Genomic DNA, 19,288 nt, shown 5'->3' on the forward strand with positions numbered 1-19,288 from the left:
GTTTCTGAAGACTTCCCATTTAGATTGATAGACTCTGAGAGTGGAAGTCCTCCTAGCTCTAGCAATCGCTCTGGCTGCCTCCTTCGAAAAGCCTCTAGCTCTTGAGAGTCTTTCGATAGTCTGAAGGCAGTCAGACGAAGAGCGTGGAGGCTTGGGTGTACCTTCTTTACGTGAGGTTGACGTAGAAGGTTCACTCTTAGAGGAAGAGTCCTGGGAACGTCGACCAGCCATTGCAGTACCTCTGTGAACCATTCTCTCGCGGGCCAGAGGGAAGCAACCAACGTCAGCCGTGTCCCTTTGTGAGAGGCGAATTTCTGAAGTACCCTGTTGACAATCTTGAACGGCGGGAATGCATACAGGTCGAGATGGGACCAATCCAGCAGAAAAGCATCCACGTAAACTGCTGCTGGGTCTGGAATCGGCGAACAATACAATGGGAGCCTCTTGGTCATCGAGGTAGCGAACAGATCTATGGTTGGCTGACCCACAGGGACCAAAGTCTGCTGCAAACATTCTTGTGAAGGGTCCACTCTGTGGGGATGACCTGACCCTTCCGGCTGAGGCGATCTGCCATGACATTCATATCGCCCTGAATGAACCTCGTTACCAGCGTGAGCCTTCGATCTTTTGACCAAATGAGGAGGTCCCTTGCGATCTCGAACAACTTCCTCGAAATAGTCCCCCCCTGCTTGGAGATGTAAGCCAAGGCTGTGGTGTTGTCGGAGTCCACCTCCACCACCTTGTTTAGCTGGAGGGACTTGAAGTTCATTAAGGCCAGATGAACCGCTAACAACTCCTTGCAATTGATGTGGAGTGTTCTTTGTTCCTGATTCCATGTTCCCGAGCATTCCTGTCCGTCCAATGTCGCACCCCAGCCCGAGTCTGATGCGTCCGAGAAGAGATGGTGGTCGGGGGTCTGAACAGCTAACGAAAGACCTTCCTTGAGAAGAATGCTGTTCTTCCACCACGTTAGAGTAGACCTCATCTCTTCGGAAACAGGAATTGAGACCGTCTCTAGCGTCATGTCCTTGATCCAGTGAGCAGCCAGATGATACTGAAGGGGGCGGAGGTGGAGTCTCCCTAACTCGATGAACAGGGCCAGTGATGAAAGTGTCCCTGTTAGACTCATCCACTGCCTTACTGAGCATCGGCTCCTTCTCAGCATGCTCAGGATGCACTCTAGGGCTTGGTTGATTCTTGGGGCCGACGGAAAAGCCCGAAAAGCTCGACTCTGAATCTCCATACCCAGGTAAACAATGGTCTGGGATGGGACGAGCTGGGACTTCTCTAAATTGACCAGGAGGCCCAGTTCCTTGGTCAGATCCATAGTCCATCTGAGATTCTCCAGACAGCGACGACTTGTGGAAGCTCTTAAAAGCCAGTCGTCTAAATAGAGGGAGGCTCTGATGTCTGCCAAGTGAAGGAATTTCGCAATATTCCTCATCAGTCGCGTAAACACAAGAGGTGCCGTGCTTAGGCCAAAACACAGGGCTTGGAACTGGTACACAACCTTTCCATAGACGAATCTCAGGAAAGGTTGGGAGTCTGGATGGATGGGGACGTGAAAGTATGCGTCTTTCAGGTCTAACGAGACCATCCAGTCCTCCTGCCTGACCGCTGCTAGGACCGACTTCGTCGTCTCCATAGTGAACGTCTGCTTGGTGACATAAGCATTGAGCGCACTGATGTCCAGCACCGGCCTCCAACCTCCTGTCTTCTTGGCTACCAGGAAGAGACGGTTGTAAAAGCCCGGGGATTGATGGTCCCGGACTATGACCACTGCCTCCTTGTGTAGCAAGAGCGACACCTCTTGTTACAACGCTAGCCTCTTGTCCTTCTCCTTGTAGTTGGGAGAGAGGTTGATGGGAGATGTAGCTAGAGGGGGATTGCGGCAGAACGGAATTCTGTATCCCTCCCTCAGCCACTTCACAGACTGAGCGTCTGCACCTCTGCTCTCCCAAGCTTGCCAGAAGGTCTTGAGTCTGGCTCCAACAGCTGTCTGGAGAGGAGGAAATCAAAACTTGCCTCTTGTGGACTTGGAACCCTTCTTGGGCTTGCCACGGTTACTGTCTGCACGGGTACCTCCTCTGCTGGAGGTTCTGCCACGAAAGGGTGGGATGAACCTGGAAGCAGGAGTATCAACTGCTAGAGGGCGGTAAGGTTTAGACACGGAAGGTGAGGTCTTAGCCTTACGTGCAGAAGAAGCCATGAGGTCATGCGTATCCTTCTGGAGAAGAGAGGCAGTCATCCCCTTAATTAATTCCTCCGGAAACAGACACTTGGACAGAGGAGCAAAAAGTAACTCTGACCTCTGGCAAGGGGTGATACCAGCAGATAAGAAGGAGCACAGATGTTCCCTTTTCTTGAGGACCCCTGATACATAAGAAGCCGCAAGCTCGCCAGACCCATCCCGTATTGCCTTGTCCATGCTGGACATGATCAGCATGGCTGAGTCCTTGTCAGAAGGGGCAGTCTTCCTGCTTAAGGCTCCCAGGCACCAATCGAGGAAGTTGAATATCTCGAAGGCACGAAAGACTCCCCTTAACAAGTGATCAAGATCTGTAGGGGACCAGCAGATCTTCGAACGTCTCATAGCCAACCTGCGGGGAGAGTCAACCAGACTTGAGAAGTCGGCCTGGGCAGAGGCAGGAACCCCCAAGCCAGGTTCCTCTCCCGTGGCATACCAGACGCCCGACTTCGAAGCCAGCTTGGGAGGAGGAAACACAAAAGAGGTCCTTCCCAGTTGCTTCTTGGACTGCAACCAATCCCCCATAACCCTCAAAGCTCTCCTTGAAGATCTGGCAAGAACAAGCTTGGTGAAGGCAGGCGCAGTAGGCTGCATGCCCAGAGCAAACTCGGAGGGAGGAGAACGAGGGGTTGCAGACACAAAGTGTTCAGGGTACAACTCTCTGAACAAAGCAAGGACCTTGCGGAAGTCTAAGGAGGGTGGCGAAGACTTGTGTCCTTCAACATCAGAATGAGGATCATCAAGATGAGCAGCTTCATCCTCAGAAGCCTCCTCACCCGACAGTTGAGTTGTAAGAGGCAAAGGCAGAGCAGCAAGCTGAACGGGTGAATCCTGCAGAACGGGTGCATGCGTACCTGCGGATCCATCATCATGCCTCTGCTGGACAGACTGTGAGCTGGCAACAACAAAAGCAGAGGGCCGGTGTGAGGGAGGGTCTGCGGTGGTATGCAGAGCATGCTGTGAGGCATGCGGCTCATGCTGCATGGGATGCGGCTCATGTTGCATGGTAAGCGGCTCATGCTGCATGACATGCGGCTCATGCTGCATGGGATGAGGCTCATGCTGCATGGTATGAGGCTCATGCTGCATGGGATGAGGCTCATGCTGCATGGTATGAGGCTCATGCTGCATGGAATGCGGCTCATGCTGTAAGGTCTGCAGAGCATGCTGCATGGGCTGAGGACTGCGCCACTGAGGAGGAGCTCTCACAGGAGGAGGGATGTTAACCTTCTCTGCCTGATAATCCTGCATAAAAGCCGCAAGCTGAGACTGCATAGTCTGCAGCATGGACCACTTAGGGTCTACTGTGGTTGGAGCAGAGGCCTGTTGAGGGACCACTCTACCTCTCTTGGGAGGTGTGCAGTCATCCGATGACTGCGGCGAGTCCGAACTGACCCAGTGGCTACACCTGGGCCGTTGGACTAGCTCTGAAGGGACTTTACGCTTAAGCGGTCGTGAGACCTTAGTCCACCGTTTCCTCCTGGAAACCTCTTCCACAGACGAGGAATGTAAGGGCTCATTCGTCTGGGAGTGGAAGGGACGATCCTTAGCAGATACGTCCGCAACCACTGAGGATACATCTGTGCGCCGATCAAGGCCCGCCGAACCCTTTGGTCCTTCGACATTGCTTCTCCCCTGGGCTTGGGAGCTTGCAAGAGGTCCCGGACTGGGAGGACGACTGGCACGCACAGATGTATCCTCATGCGCAACACTGACACTGACACTATGCACAGCACTAGCACTAACACTTCCCACTGCACTCTTCGCTTTCAGCTCTCTGACATCCGCCAAGAGCTGATTGCGGTCACTAACCAACGACTCCACCTTATCACCGAGAGCCTGAATGGCACGCAACATATCAGCCATTGCAGGCTGAGCACTCGTAGCAGGTTCGGGGGTCACCTCCACAGGGGAAGGAAAAGGTTGAGGGGCATGGGGAGAGGAAATAACCAAAGAGCGAGAAGAACTCCTCCTATCTCTCTCCTTCTCTAACCTACGAGTATATCTGAGGAATTCATTAAAATCGAATTCCGAAAGCCCAGCACATTCCCCACATCGATCTTCCAATTGACAGGATTTTCCCCTACAATTGGAACATACGGTGTGAGGATCACGCCTATTACAAGCACTAACACTACATCGCCTATATTTAGGAACTTGGGAAGTGTCAGACATCTTGAATTCTAGAAGTAGTCAAAGGGGGAATTCCAAAGTAAAGCAAAGATCGTTAACCAATGAATCAAATTAATACCAAAAGCTTGCTAAGCTAAGGCTAAAGCTTCCTGTACAGCGAAGGCTAAATTTCAGAGCAAATACTTCACCAAATCGTGAACAAAAGACTCCAAAATCAACAGCGTATCCATGTAGGTCTTGCCGGTGGCACGACAGAGGAAAAATTGAGGTCTTGTTGACAAGAAGTACTGGAGTACCTGACCACAGATGGCGCTGGTGAGTACACCCCCACCTGTATAAGCGATCGCTGGCGTATCCCGACCGTAGATTTCTGTCGGGCAACGGAGTTGACAGCTACATGATCATCGGGTAAGATTAATATTGAAAATAGAAAATAAAAAAAAAATGTAAAAAAATATAAAACATAAAAAAAAAAAAAAAAAAAGAATTAAGCTAAGTTAGATTAAAGTTCACGTAGTATAAGTTAGAGTAAGTTATGGTACATTATCGCAGTCACCATCTCTACCTCCTCACCGACTGTACGTCTCCCTCCTGCGTAGCAAAGCCTACACTGTGTTGGCCTGTCTCTAACGTATAGTGACAATAAAAACCCCTTTTTTATTTATCATTATTTTATAATTATTCTTTTTTACATCTCTATTATATAATGTTATGTGTATTTATGTGTAGTAATTTATTAAGGACTTATCATAGGTTTTTGGGCTGTAGAACGAATTATACAAATTACAGTGTATTCTTATGGGAATATTCACTCCAACATACGAACGTTTAAACATACGAACCAGGTCCCGGAGCGAATTAAGATTGTATTATTATTATCATTATTATTATTACTATCCAAGCTACAACCCTAGTTGGAAAAGCAAGATGCTATAAGCCCAGGGGCTCCAACAGGGAAAAATAGCCCAGTGAGGAAAGGAAATAAGGAAATAAATAAATGAAGAGAACAAATTAACAATAAATCATTCTAAAATAAGTAACAACGTCAAAACAGACATGTCATATATAAACTATTAACAACAACAAAAACAAATATGTCATAAATAAACTATAAAAAGACTCATGTCCGCCTGGTCAACAAAAAAGCATTTGCTCCAACTTATGTAGAGGTAATCTACAAATTTGTGGCCTGAAAAATTTGAGACATCACATATATTCTTTGTCTATTTGAGAGTAGAAAAATACCACTACTGTATTGCTACTGCACCACCAAGATATAGTACTCCAGTAGTGTATACATGAGTTACCCTAATTGTATGGATGACTCAAAGGCATAGAAAAAAAAATCAATTTTTTTACAGAAAAAAAATATATATATATATATATATATATATATATATATATATATATATATATATATATATATATACTGTATATATATATATATATATATATATATATATATATAATTACCGACGTTCACTGATATCCCTCCTCAGGAGATGTCAGACTACCCTAAATTTACAGCCGAATTCACAGACTGGAGCAGAAAGGAAGCAGATGGCAGGCCAACACTACCTGGAAGGGCAGTACCTTGAGTGAGCCGACTGCAGAGGGAGTGGATCAAAGTCTCTTCTATTATGGCAGTAACTGAGGCACCCACAGGAGACACAAGTATACCAAATCCAGGCGAACCAGTAACCTGCTTGGCTGAGCCCTGACTTGGATCCAACCTAGATGGTGGAGCATTGTCCACACCTTTCTTAGAGGAAGTAGTAGCTCAAGGTCCTGATCGGTGTTTGGAGGCAGCTGGAGTTTTCTTCAAAGCCAATCCTGAAGGTGTGAAGGATACTGGGGGTCTCACCGCAGCTGCCTTGAAAGAGCCTGGACCCTTGAAGGTAACTACACGATGGATTAGGAAGTCATAGCTAGCCTTCCTCCACTTCTCCATCATTGCCTCTACAGTATATCCCTTTGAGGAAAGAGGGCCATAGCACCCAACACTGGAGGTCTGAGAATTCTCTCTGTCCAAGACCCTGCGAGCAAGTGCTGATCATGGCAAATCAAGTAAGATCTTAGGCTGAGTTTCCAGCAAGCAAATTGATTCAATTCCATTCATAAAGAATCAATACAATTCATGATTCATCTTGATTCACCACACTAATTTCAATATAAGCATTTCTACCAAGTAAATGGAATGGATTTAAATCCTACTGATTCCTGGAATTGATTCATTGATTGGCTCAGACCCATTTCTTTATATATCAAAGCAAATTAGATAAGGAAAGAGCACTATGATAGCGAACATCTTCATCAATTTAGTTAAAGAATGACAGGCTATTTATGATTCTAAAGATTCTCAACACAGAGATTGAGATGCTTTAGCCGCTTTAAGGATGTTACTGCTACAGAAATAAAATCAACAGGAGAGTCAACAGTTTTTTTCACTTTCTTCAGTTTCAGTTGAAGGGCAATAATAAGTATTCTGCCTTCTTCTGGAGGTTCAAACTAATTCAACTAACATCTTTACCTGCTCTGTGGTCATACTAATGAAATCATAAAATTTCTCTGGGTCAGTACCCAAATTTGGGAATAAATGTCCAAAGATCCCAAATTCAGGGATTTTGCCTATAATTTCATGTACCCAAATTCAGGGATTTTGCCTATAATTTCATGTACCCAAAATCACCGTTTACGCCTATATCTACATTCTTTGAGCCACAGCAATGCTGCTTTCACATAAGTATCTACATCCATGCTCTTCAAAGTATGCCTTGGAACTGGCTGATGAGTATTGAGACGGCATCAGTAAGTGGGAACTACGCTTATCTAAAATGACTTGAATCAAATGATTCTCCATGAATGAAATCGCCTTGGATACTTGAGAGGACCAAAGTGTTGATCACTGACCATCATACACTACTGTATTTTACAAAAGCCATGATAGCCTATTCAAGTTTATTTTCCTCACGGATGAGTGCAAGAATGTCGACGAATGAACACTCAGTCTCAGGATTCTCTGCATCCCTTGGTACTGGACCAGAGTCGGGTGCCATTAGGATGTTGAAAGCCAGAGACTCCTCCTCCCTTACATAGGAAGAGGTTTAGACACGCACCTTGAGAAACAATTTTTTGCTCTGAGAGTATGCACAATCTGAACTGAAAATGGAACTGAGAGCATAACCTGAAGAAGTTGAAGGGGGGACAATCGGTGATAGGATTCCCCTTCAAAATCAGAACTACTCTTGGCCCTCAAGCCCCAAGAGACTGATGAAGTACTCTGCAGTCTAGCCTCTGAAGAGCACAATGAAAAGCACAGTACAGGGCAACACGCAAGCATGATGCGTGAGTACCGGTCACCAATCCCACAAGCGTGCAATAGGGCATCTTGGTGCTAATAAGAGTGCTGAGAGAAGTCCTGGGTGATCATTTGTTCCTGTTCTTGATCACATGAGCACACGCAAACTTCCCAGCACATGGACTGGCGATGATGGGGGATCAGATGACAGGTGCATGTACAAGGTTGTTGGAGCATCCACAGTAACCCAGGGGTCATGAGGAGGACAATGACACGGTGACCGATCACGATACAACTGATTCTATGGTGAACATCTCACGACCAATCCTGCAGAGATTAATCTATCACTGGTCCAGTGTTCAAATTGAGTCAATTATGAACTAGATAGAGCCCTGGAAGGAGAACATGGATGCATGAGACTTTCAAGAACAGTTATACACAGGACAGGGTTACATTAACTTCAATGTCACCAAGGATCACAACAACAACCACAACCATTTGGAGGTGGAATGCATACATGTTCCTGGGAAGGAGGGCAAGATCATTGACGCTCTGAGGAGCAAGAGCATGGATGAGAACCCTGGTCAAAACCACAAGAGCGATGCAAAGCGATATCTATAGTACTAGCGTTCTCTTCCTTCCGAGAAGGACTGAAGGGAGAATAGAGTAGCCTGACCACTACAATAAAAGGTGGGAGGAGAATACAAACTTTCTACAGTTACCCTAACTATGGAGCTAGGTAAATTGAGGGAATCTGACTTTCTCGACCTCCATTAGAAAAGGAACCCTTGCAAGAAGCTGATATCTTGGGAGGTTTCATGACTCAACCCTAAAAAGGGACAAATCATGGCTGACTGGTTAGAGGGAATTCTCACAACAGGCCTTGCCACAAGAATTTTTCCTCTTGAGTGGTGGAGAACGAGACAGGAAGATACGGAGGAATATGAAGAGAAACGAGACCAAGAAGAGGAGAGAGAGTGCACTTGCTTCCTCTTCTCCCTTTAGTGCTCATCCTATCTGCAACGTGCACAGTCAAGGTCATTGTCATGATAACATAGCTTCCATGGAATTACTTTAAAAAAAATAACACTGAAACACTCTTAGGTAAAGGACCAGAAACATGTAGAATCCCTGGTAGAGGATGCATTGAACTTGCAGAGTTACCACAGACTGTAAAGTCACATGTCATGAGGGATAACCAAATTTAAATGAGACCACATGATCTCCAGAGAATGTCAATGACAGGCAGGCAATGTTTGTCTACTGCACGTGGGGAATGATTTCCCCGAGAGGATAATCTCCTCCCACACCTACCGGACCATGTGCCAAGAAATTTTCAATCGTGGTACCCAATGGTGGAAACCCCGAAGAATGTGAGGGGCCACCACAAGGGGGTAAGTTGAGAGAGTGGAAGGAAAGTGCAAAAAAAATCTCCTTCAGCAATTCTAAAGGAATATACCTGCTAATGACCTTAGAGAAGTCCCCTTCACTCTCTTTGTCTTCTTCCTAAACCTCTCCCATTAAGAAGACCAACTACTACACTTGGAATAGGAAGATGCATGTGGCACCAACAAACTACACAAAGTTCATGAGTGTAAATAAAAGGTTAAATACATACACTTGCCTCAGGATTAGCCTCTCCCTAGTCACTTTTGCATCTTTAACTTATGCTTCTTTACCAAGGAAAACACACATTATACACAAACATATCCGATGGGTAGATAAAGTAATCCATGAAAGCGAGGAGCGCAGCACATCAGACTAATCTAAGAGCTGAAGGAACAATGGAGGCTTCCATTCAGCAAACTGAGCCTGCTATGGTGGGAGGATATCCATAATAAAGCAGAAAGGTTTGCTATGCATAAGAACACATATTGAACAGAATTAAAATAACAAATGAAACTAGAAACAATAATGCATCAGATACACTTACCATCTTAACAGATTTTGCAGTCTTCTACTTTTCTCTAATGAATGTCACTGGTCCAAAATAGGAACCAATATAAATACTGAAGCTTTGTCCTTTTTCATGTATTTCCTTTCCGAGACAATGTAGATAATCAACACTTGGTGACAGACGTATTTCCTGTTCTGAAATAGACATACATAAGAATTCAGGTAAATCCTTGATTATAAAAATAAAATACTGATGAATATTTCTGGTACAATTACATTGTTTTAATTGAGGTTAAGCAAAGTGTTTGGAGTTTACTCTAATCACCTTAAACTCTTCTTACATTAGATTTTTGCCTTGTGGGGTTGGACGTACGATGAATTCCCCCACTCCGCTCTATCCTATGCATATTTTGCCTGACCACCCATCAGGTCCAAGGTTTACATCTATCCACTTTTTCCTTTTTCTATTAGTCATATCCATATTACTTTTGTTGCTTTTCTGATTGAATTTTTTCTTTCCTTCTCACTATAAATCTAAACCAACTGAAGTTTTATTCTCAACATCATCTATCCACCACTTCCTCACCCTTGATACTCAATGGACATGGAAATTAATACCCTATACAGTAGTCATAACTATTCGGCTTTACCGCTATCTTTGATAGAACCAGCATTTACGCAACTCAGAGTTGCAAAGTAATTACTTACCCATCAAAAGTCTTAAGTGTAAAGATGAAAGTGATAGGAGCAAAACAGTATCTTTAAATTAAAATCTATATCTACTTTAATTGAGGATGCAAACAATAGGATATGGGTTCAAATTTGCATACTGTACTGTCTTTGAAATCTATTCATTACGTATGTTCCAATGTATGAACTAATATTGTATTATAGTGTACTATTATTAGTGTAACAAGCTGTCAAAATTTTGTCTAAACATTTAAATAGATAAGCCTACACACACATTTAACCCTTATCACCCTCTCCCCCTTTCCTAACTACAACCCGCTGGTTTGGCAAAATGTGGGAGATTATGGTTTCGGAGTGTAACTCCGAGTGTACCTTTCAGGGTAGCCCCTCTCACCAGGGTATGGGAGCCTTTGTATAGTGACAGACAGGACCTCCTGCTTGCAGAAAACGCCACCCAACCTAACCTAACCTATAAGCCGTGCCCTTACCTACTCACCTAACAAGGGGGCTAACGCCCTGCTGTGACCCCCATTAGACTTCCATATTCTTAACAATATGGTTGAAAATAAGGGAGTTATAGGGCAGGGCCGTCATCAAACATACACCCCAATCCTTTTTTGGGGTATTATTGTACTGTATTACAGGGCAATGTAACCTAGGGAAAAAACTACCTTTTTCTAAAGAAAAAATTCAGCTTTCTTCGAAAAAGACACTCGTTCCCGTCGCAAATAAATAGTTTCAGAAAATATTATTTTCATTAGTAAAATAAATTTTTGAATATACTTACCCGATGATCATGTAGCTGTCAACTCTGTTGCCCGACAGAAATCTACGGTTGGGATATGCCAGCGATCGCTATACAGGTGGGGCTGTACACAACAGCGCCATCTGTGAGCAGGTACTCAAGTACTTCTTGTCAACAAGAACTCAATTTTCTCCTCGGTCCACTGGTTCTCTATGGGGAGGAAGGGCGGGTCCTTAAATTCATGATCATCGGGTAAGTATATTCAAAAATTTATTTTACTAATGAAAATAACATTTTTCAATATTAATCTTACCCGATTATCATGTAGCTGATTCACACCCAGGGTGGTGGGTGGAGACCAGCATACATGTTAACAAAGAAGCTAAGTATCCCGTATTTCATTTTATTAGTTATTCAAAAATAACATAAAATAAATAAGTACCTGGTAAGGAAGACGACTTGAACCATTACTCTGCCTTTATTAAGTACGTCTTCCTTACTGAGCGTAGCGGTCCTCTTAGGATGCTGAACGACTCTTAGGTGCTGAAGTATAAAGGGCTGCAACCCATACTAAAGGACCTCATCACAACCTCTAACCTCGGCGCTTCTCAAGAAAGAATTGACCACCCGCCAAATCAACAAGGATGCGGAAGGCTTCTTAGCCGACCGTACAACCCATAAAAAGTATTCAAGAGAAAGGTTAAAAAGGTTATGGGATTATGGGAATGTAGTGGCTGAGCCCTCACCTACTACTGCACTCGCTGCTACGAATGGTCCCAGGGTGTAGCAGTTCTCGTAAAGAGACTGGACATCTTTGAGATAGAATGATGCGAACACTGACTTGCTTCTCCAATAGGTTGCATCCATAACACTCTGCAGAGAACGGTTCTGTTTGAAGGCCACTGAAGTAGCCACAGCTCTCACTTCATGTGTCCTTACCTTCAGCAAAGCAAGGTCTTCTTCCTTCAGATGAGAATGTGCTTCCCTAATCAGAAGCCTGATGTAGTAAGAAACTGAGTTCTTAGACATTGGAAGAGAAGGCTTCTTGATAGCACACCATAAGGCTTCTGATTGTCCTCGTAAAGGTTTTGACCTTTTTAGATAGTACCTAAGAGCTCTAACTGGGCAAAGTACTCTCTCCAGTTCGTTCCCCACCAAGTTGGACAGGCTTGGGATCTCGAACGACTTAGGCCAAGGACGTGAAGGAAGCTCGTTTTTAGCAAAAAACCGAGCTGCAAGGAACATGTAGCCGTTTCAGATGTGAAGACTATGTTCCTGCTAAAGGCGTGGATCTCACTTACTCTTTTAGCTGTTGCCAAGCACACGAGGAAAAGAGTTTTTAATGTGAGGTCCTTAAAAGAGGCTGATTGGAGAGGTTCAAATCTTGATGACATAAGGAACCTTAGCACCACGTCTAGATTCCAGCCTGGAGTGGACAACCGACGTTCCTTTGAGGTCTCAAAAGACCTAAGGAGGTCCTGTAGATCTTTGTTGGTGGAAAGATCCAAGCCTCTGTGGCGGAAAACCGCTGCCAACATACTTCTGTAACCCTTGATCGTAGGAGCTGAAAGGGATCATACGTTCCTTAGATGTAACAGGAAGTCAGCAATCTGGGTTACAGTGGTACTGGTTGAGGAAACTGCATTGGCCTTGCACCAGCTTCGGAAGACTTCCAATTTAGACTGATAGACTCTGAGAGTGGATGTCCTCCTTGCTCTGGCAATCGCTCTGGCTGCCTCCTTCGAAAAGCCTCTAGCTCTTGAGAGTCTTTCGATAGTCTGAAGGCAGTCAGACGAAGAGTGTGGAGGTTTGGGTGTACCTTCTTTACGTGAGGTTGACGTAGAAGGTCCACTCTTAGAGGAAGAGTCCTGGGAATGTCGACCAGCCATTGCAGTACCTCTGTGAACCATTCTCTCGCGGGCCAGAGGGGAGCAACCAACGTCAGCCGTGTCCCTTTGTGAGAGGCGAACTTCTGAAGTACCCTGTTGACAATCTTGAACGGCGGGAATGCATACAGGTCGAGATGGGACCAATCCAGCAGAAAAGCATCCACGTGAACTGCTGCTGGGTCTGGAATCGGAGAACAATACAACGGGAGCCTCTAGGTCATCGAGGTAGCGAACAGATCTATGGTTGGCTGACCCCACAGGGCCCAAAGTCTGCTGCAAACATTCTTGTGAAGGGTCCACTCTGTGGGGATGACCTGACCTTTCCGGCTGAGGCGATCTGCCATGACATTCATATCGCCCTGAATGAACCTCGTTACCAGCGTGAGCTTTCGATCTTTTGACCAGATGAGGAGGTCCCTTGCGATCTAGAACAACTTCCTCGAATGAGTCCCTCCCTGCTTGGAGATGTAAGCCAAGGCTGTGGTGTTGTCGGAGTCCACCTCCACCACCTTGTTTAGCTGGAGGGACTTGAAGTTTATCAAGGCCAGATGAACCGCCAACAACTCCTTGCAATTGATGTGAAGTGTCCTTTGCTCCTGATTCCATGTTCCCGAGCATTCCTGTCCGTCCAGTGTCGCACCCCAGCCCGTGTCTGATGCGTCCGAGAAGAGACGGCGGTCGGGGTTCTGAACAGCCAAAGGTAGACCTTCCTTGAGAAGAAAGCTGTTCTTCCACCACGTTAGAGTAGACCTCATCTCTTCGGAAACAGGAACTGAGACCGTCTCTAGCGTCATGTCCTTTATCCAGTGAGCAGCTAGATGATACTGAAGGGGGCGGAGGTGGAGTCTCCCTAACTCGATGAACAGGGCCAGCGATGAAAGTGTCCCTGTTAGACTCATCCACTGCCTGACTGAGCATCGGTTCCTTCTCAGCATGCTCTGGATGCATTCTAGGGCTTGGTTGATCCTTGGGGCCGACGGAAAAGCCCGAAAAACTCGACTCTGAATCTCCATACCCAGGTAGACAATGGTCTGGGATGGGACGAGCTGGGACTTCTCTAAATTGACCAGGAGGCCCAGTTCCTTGGTCAGATCCATAGTCCATCTGAGATTCTCCAGACAGCGACGACTTGTGGGAGCTCTTAAAAGCCAGTCGTCTGAAGGAGCCAGACACAAGATCATGGTACTGCTGCACAGTCTGTGAACTGTCAACCATGGGGAAGCGAGGAAGTACAGCGACAACCCGAAACTGTCTAGACTGTCTGGGTAGTACAGACAACTCCTTATCGGGTTGCTGAGGTTGCCGCACTGCGTCACAACAAGTCACCTCTGCTGGTTGTTGAACGTCTTCCCAGTGACACACTGACTCCGTAAAAAAAAAAAAAAAAAATCCTCTATCAAGGACTAAGCTTGGACTGCATGTCTTGCAACAAAGCTCAAGGTCTATGGGAGCAGGTGTGGCAACAGACGGGGTTAGCGACTGAAGCGGAACCATTTACCCTCCCTGGAAGCATGTTATGCTTAAATAAAAGTCCATAGGAGGCTAAGCAGCTTAAGGCTCCTCTCCAAATGACAGAGTCCTCAAGGGAATATCAGAAGGAGGGAGAACAGCACTTTCTCATCTACAGGAACCATATCCGAGAAAAGCTAAGTTCTCTCAGTGAGGGTTTCACTGGTGCAAAAGCAGCAGACCAGAAGGCAACGTTATGAAACTGCTTGACAGTCTGTGAACTGTCAAAAACTGAACTGTCAACCACAACAGGAGTGTGAGGACATACAGCACTGGTGTATAAGTAGCAGACCAGAAGGCAACGTCATGTAACTGCATGACAGTTTGTGAGTTGGCAACAACCAAAGATGTGTGGGGAAGCCTCAACTCCTGCCTGACTAGTTTGCTGCTGGCGAGTGGCGGTAACCACAGTGTGTTGCGGAGGCTGACACACCGTGTCAAAACACGGCAGCTTGTGGTAGCTCCCGCACGGCAACGGAGTGCTCTGTGTGTGGGAGTCATCATACATCTGGCAGGGTTGACTGTGCATGGGTGGAGGAGCTCTCACAACAAGAGTGTGAGAGCATGAAGCCATGCCGGGCGCACAACCGTGGGAGGTGTAGGCCCACGGGTGCATCGTCAACCTTCTCCGCAGTCGGAGTGTGGGAGCTGGCAACAACAAAAGCAAAGTGCTGGTGCGTGGGAGGGGCTGCGGTGGGTTGAGGAGCATGCGGTATGGTATGCAGAGCATGCTGTAAGGTATGCAGAGCATGCTGTAAGGTATGCAGAGCATGCTGTAAGGTATGCAGAGCATGCTGTAAGGAATGCAGAGCATGCTGTAAGGTATGCAGAACATGCTGTAAGGTATGCAGAGCATGCGGTATGGTATGCAGAGCATGAGGTAAGGCATGCGGCTCATGCTGCATGATATGCGGCTCATGCTGCATGGTATGCGGCTCATGCTGCATGGTATGCGGAGCATGCTGTAAGGTCTGCAGAGCATGCTGCATGGGCTGAGGAGAATGCCGCATAGTGCTGGAACCCGGCAACTCCTGATGCGGCAGCTCACGCATGTTAGCAGATGGTGCAGCAAGAACATGCGTCTGGCAGGGTCGACTGCGCATCGGTGGAGGAGCTCTCACAGGTGTGGTGTGGGAGCAGGCAGCAGCAGTATCTGCTGAGCGCACAACCTCGGCGGGTTGTAGGTAAACAGGCTGCATTGTCAACCTTCCAGCATGATACTCCTGCATGAAGGAGCAAGCTGAGACTGTATAGTCTGCAGCATGGACCACTAGGGTCTATGAAAAACAACAACAAACGGAGCTACTGTCCGTTGTGACTAAGGGTCTAAAACAGCTGGTGCGGCAACAGACGGAGTTACTGCCTGTTGCGGTACCACCTAGCCTCTCTTAGGAGGTGTGCAGTTGTCGTACTGCAGCGAGTCCGAACTGACCCAGTGGCTACACCTAGGCCGTTGGACTTGCGCGGAAGGGACCGACTTACACTTAAAAGATGCAAGATTTGGTCCATGGTTTCTGCGAGAAACCTCTTCCGCAGACAAGGAATAAATGGGCTCTCTCGTCTTTGTGTGGGTGGGGTGATCACGTCGGCAACGTGTGTAGATACACCCGAAACCGCAGAGGGAAACGTCTGTTCGTCGATCAAGGCCTGAGGAACCCATAAGTCCTTCGACATTACTTCTCCCCTGGGCTTGGGAGCTTGTAAGAGGTATCGGACTAGGTGAACAACTGGCACGAACAGACGAACCCTCGAACGCAACACTGTAACACTTTGCGCATATCACTTTATCACTTTTGATTTTCTGTTTGCACTTATTTCACTGAACTCGAAACTTTAAGTGGTTTGTACCTGAAACACGCAATCCTATCCTTCATTAAAAGGTAGTAATTGCGAAAACAGTATTACAATGTAACAGAAAAACATAATGAAAGATAAAGAATTCAGTGGCTGGAAAAGAGACTAAACACTAGATCAAATAAACTATGTTTAAAATCTCTCACCGCATAAAGCCTGGGAACAAGAATAAAACTCTAGAAACGTTTTACCTTCTTCCCCTCTATCGACTAGGGAGAAGAGCAAAAAAAAAACGAGAACAACGTTACCCGCTTGAACGAAACGTTTATCCTCCTCTCTCTCCCTCCGTCTCTATCTCTCTCTCTCTCTCTCTCTCTCTCTCTCTTGACTTAGAACCTGAGAGATGAGCCCAATTATATATATCGTTAAAATATATTATTTGTTAAAGGAAAAAAACTGAAAGGTTTCCCAAATAAAAAGTTCCTTTATTAGAATTAAAACCATTTAAGCTAAGAAAGAATGAACGAAACGCTAGAATCGGTTTACTCTTACTGCAACGTGAAACCGTGAATACTCTCTCTCTATCGTAACGATAGAGCGCAAGTTGAACGTTCTGAACGTCAACAACTGCGGAGACTAAACAAAACGTTAGTTCAACTTATAAAACAGTACGAGACTTATGAAAGAAATTCTTTCAAAAACATAAAATTAAAATAGCATAAATTCTTAACAGGAAAAACGATATGACGAGCTCAATGTTAATTAACTTCGGTTCCAAGTAAGGACCGCCTACTATTAGGAAAGGTCGCATATTTTTTTTTTTTTTTTTTTTTTTTTTTTTTTTTTTTTTTTTTTTTTTTTTTTAAAGGAAAGTTAATCGAAGAGGCCTATAAATGGCGGAGAGATATAAAATAAAAAGTGAAAGAGAGTCTATACGCTCTTTGACACCAACACTTCCGTCTAAGGGAAGGGTCGGCCATTTAAAAGTGAAAGAGAGTCCATACTCTCTTCGTCACCATAATTAATTCAAATTAATTCCAAAAGCTTGCTAAGCTAAAGATAAAGCTTCCTGAATAGCGAAGGCTAAACTCTAGAGCAAATACATCACCAAATCGTGAACAATAACTCCAGAATCAACAGCGTATCCAAGTAGGTCTAGCCGGAGGCACGACAGAGGAAAAATTGAGTTCTTGTTGACAAGAAGTACTTGAGTACCTGCTCACAGATGGCGCTGTTGTGTACAGCCCCACCTGTATAGCGATCGCTGGCGTATCCCGACCGTAGATTTCTGTCGGGCAACAGAGTTGACAGCTACATGATCATCGGGTAAGATTAATATTGAAAATATATATATATATATATATATATATATATATATATATATATATATATATATATATATATATATATATCTATATCCAATGATAATGGGGGACCCCCAGTGGGAACTCGGGGTTTTGGGTGGGGAAAACATACTGGGGAAACGATATATAATGGTATAACTAGCCTTTTCTTCTCTATACATTACCTTCTTGGATGTATAATAAACAAAATACGGTAATATTGAGCTCCTCAAACTAACATTAGCAATGTTAGCGCAACATGCTAACATTAGCAGTATTTTTCATTTATATTTTGTCATTCTATTGGTCGGTTGTAGTCGCTCTCGTTCGTTCGTTTGTACATAGCAGGAAACTCCTCCCCCCTGCGCATAGACTCCTCCTCCACCAATAGGATTTCTTCTTCGCTACTCACTAAATTTAACTATTCGACTTCACCCACTTTATTCAAGTATATGACTTGATCCAGTACACCTATACCATTCCTTTTATGTAATACCCTTCTATATAGGCTATATTACATTTGACCCCAGTATTACTTGTTTTATTATCCGATACCTTATAAAATCACCTCATTTTATATTCCCATTAAATATTATTTATCATACACTCTATTTTATCTTTCTATACTACTTTTATACATTTTATTATTACCTTGTCACGTCCCAATTTCACATAAATACTTGCTCTGGACAAGTTTCCCATTCTAGTTCATTCATGTTTACTCTCTAGACTCCGTTGCTTTTCCGTTAACCAATCACAAACCCCTACGTATGGAAAGTTTGCACAGGGGGGTTAATATTTCCCAACCACCACCTTCCGACAAACCCTTTCCAATGGAAGCATTTGTCCAAGTCAGGTCTTTGTTAGTTCAAGTGACGTCTTTTTGCGTATTTTACGATGGAGATAGAAACTTGTAACGACTGCAGTAATCCATACTTGAAAACATTTCGTGAATTTCTATGTTGATAATTTTCTTAAATCTCATAATGTAATAGCCCAACGTTTACAGTATCCCAAGTGCAGTACTAAGCTAAGATAAAGAAGAAACGGCGATGTGGATACAAAGAAGTTAAGACGTCACAGTCACAACACCCCGGTGACCCATAAGTTTCGTCATCGCGGTCATAACAGTTAGTCATTAATTTCTTTAATTGTATATATTTGCAGGTAGAACCTTGGGTAGGGGTTGTGATCTAGGAAGGGGGTCCGGGGGCTTGCCCCCATCTAGGGGTTGTAACCTGGGAAGAGGGTCCAGGGGCTTGCCCCAGCTAGGGATTGTGACCTGGGAACTACTAGGTTAGGTTAGGTGGGTTTGTTAGGTTCTGTACCCTCTTGTACCCTTTTATATAGTGTGTGAAGAGTATAGGGAAAATGCTTTAAAATACACATGCTAATATTAGAGTAGCATTGCTAACGTTAGCAATGGCAACGTAACATTGGTAACGTTGCATAACATTGCAAATGTTAGCGTTCGCAGTACATACGTTCTTGATGAGTGAAGTGACAGAGAATTTGAACAAGATTCATTATATCTAAACATTTCAACAGAAAATATGTAACAAGAGCCATTATATTTAAACATTTTAATAGAAAATATATGTTTTTCTGTAGAAAGTAACGTGATTTAACCAGTTTTCACCTTCAATCAGCGTAATAACAGCAACCACTTCAGCTACTTAAAGTTAGTCGAATTGGTTGTTCTGTTTGTTTGCGGTTGAAATGAAGGTTAAATTCAGTCAAATC

The 19,288-nt window shown here is 44.7% G+C and overlaps 1 protein-coding gene across 3 annotated transcripts in view; it reads right to left on the minus strand.

The window, feature by feature from the left end:
- Positions 1–19,288, minus strand: part of LOC137642535 (general transcription factor 3C polypeptide 3) — a 139,986-nt gene that overhangs the window by 119,739 nt on the left and 959 nt on the right. For all 3 annotated transcript variants that reach the window (XM_068375169.1, XM_068375170.1, XM_068375168.1), the window contains exon 2: positions 9,613–9,770. In XM_068375169.1, the coding sequence (XP_068231270.1) occupies positions 9,613–9,615 (3 nt within the window). In that variant the 5' untranslated portion in view covers positions 9,616–9,770. The remainder of the gene's footprint in view (positions 1–9,612; positions 9,771–19,288) is intronic.

Source organism: Palaemon carinicauda, chromosome 6 (assembly GCF_036898095.1).
Source record: "Palaemon carinicauda isolate YSFRI2023 chromosome 6, ASM3689809v2, whole genome shotgun sequence".
In the NCBI taxonomy this organism is placed as follows: Eukaryota; Metazoa; Arthropoda; class Malacostraca; order Decapoda; family Palaemonidae; genus Palaemon; species Palaemon carinicauda.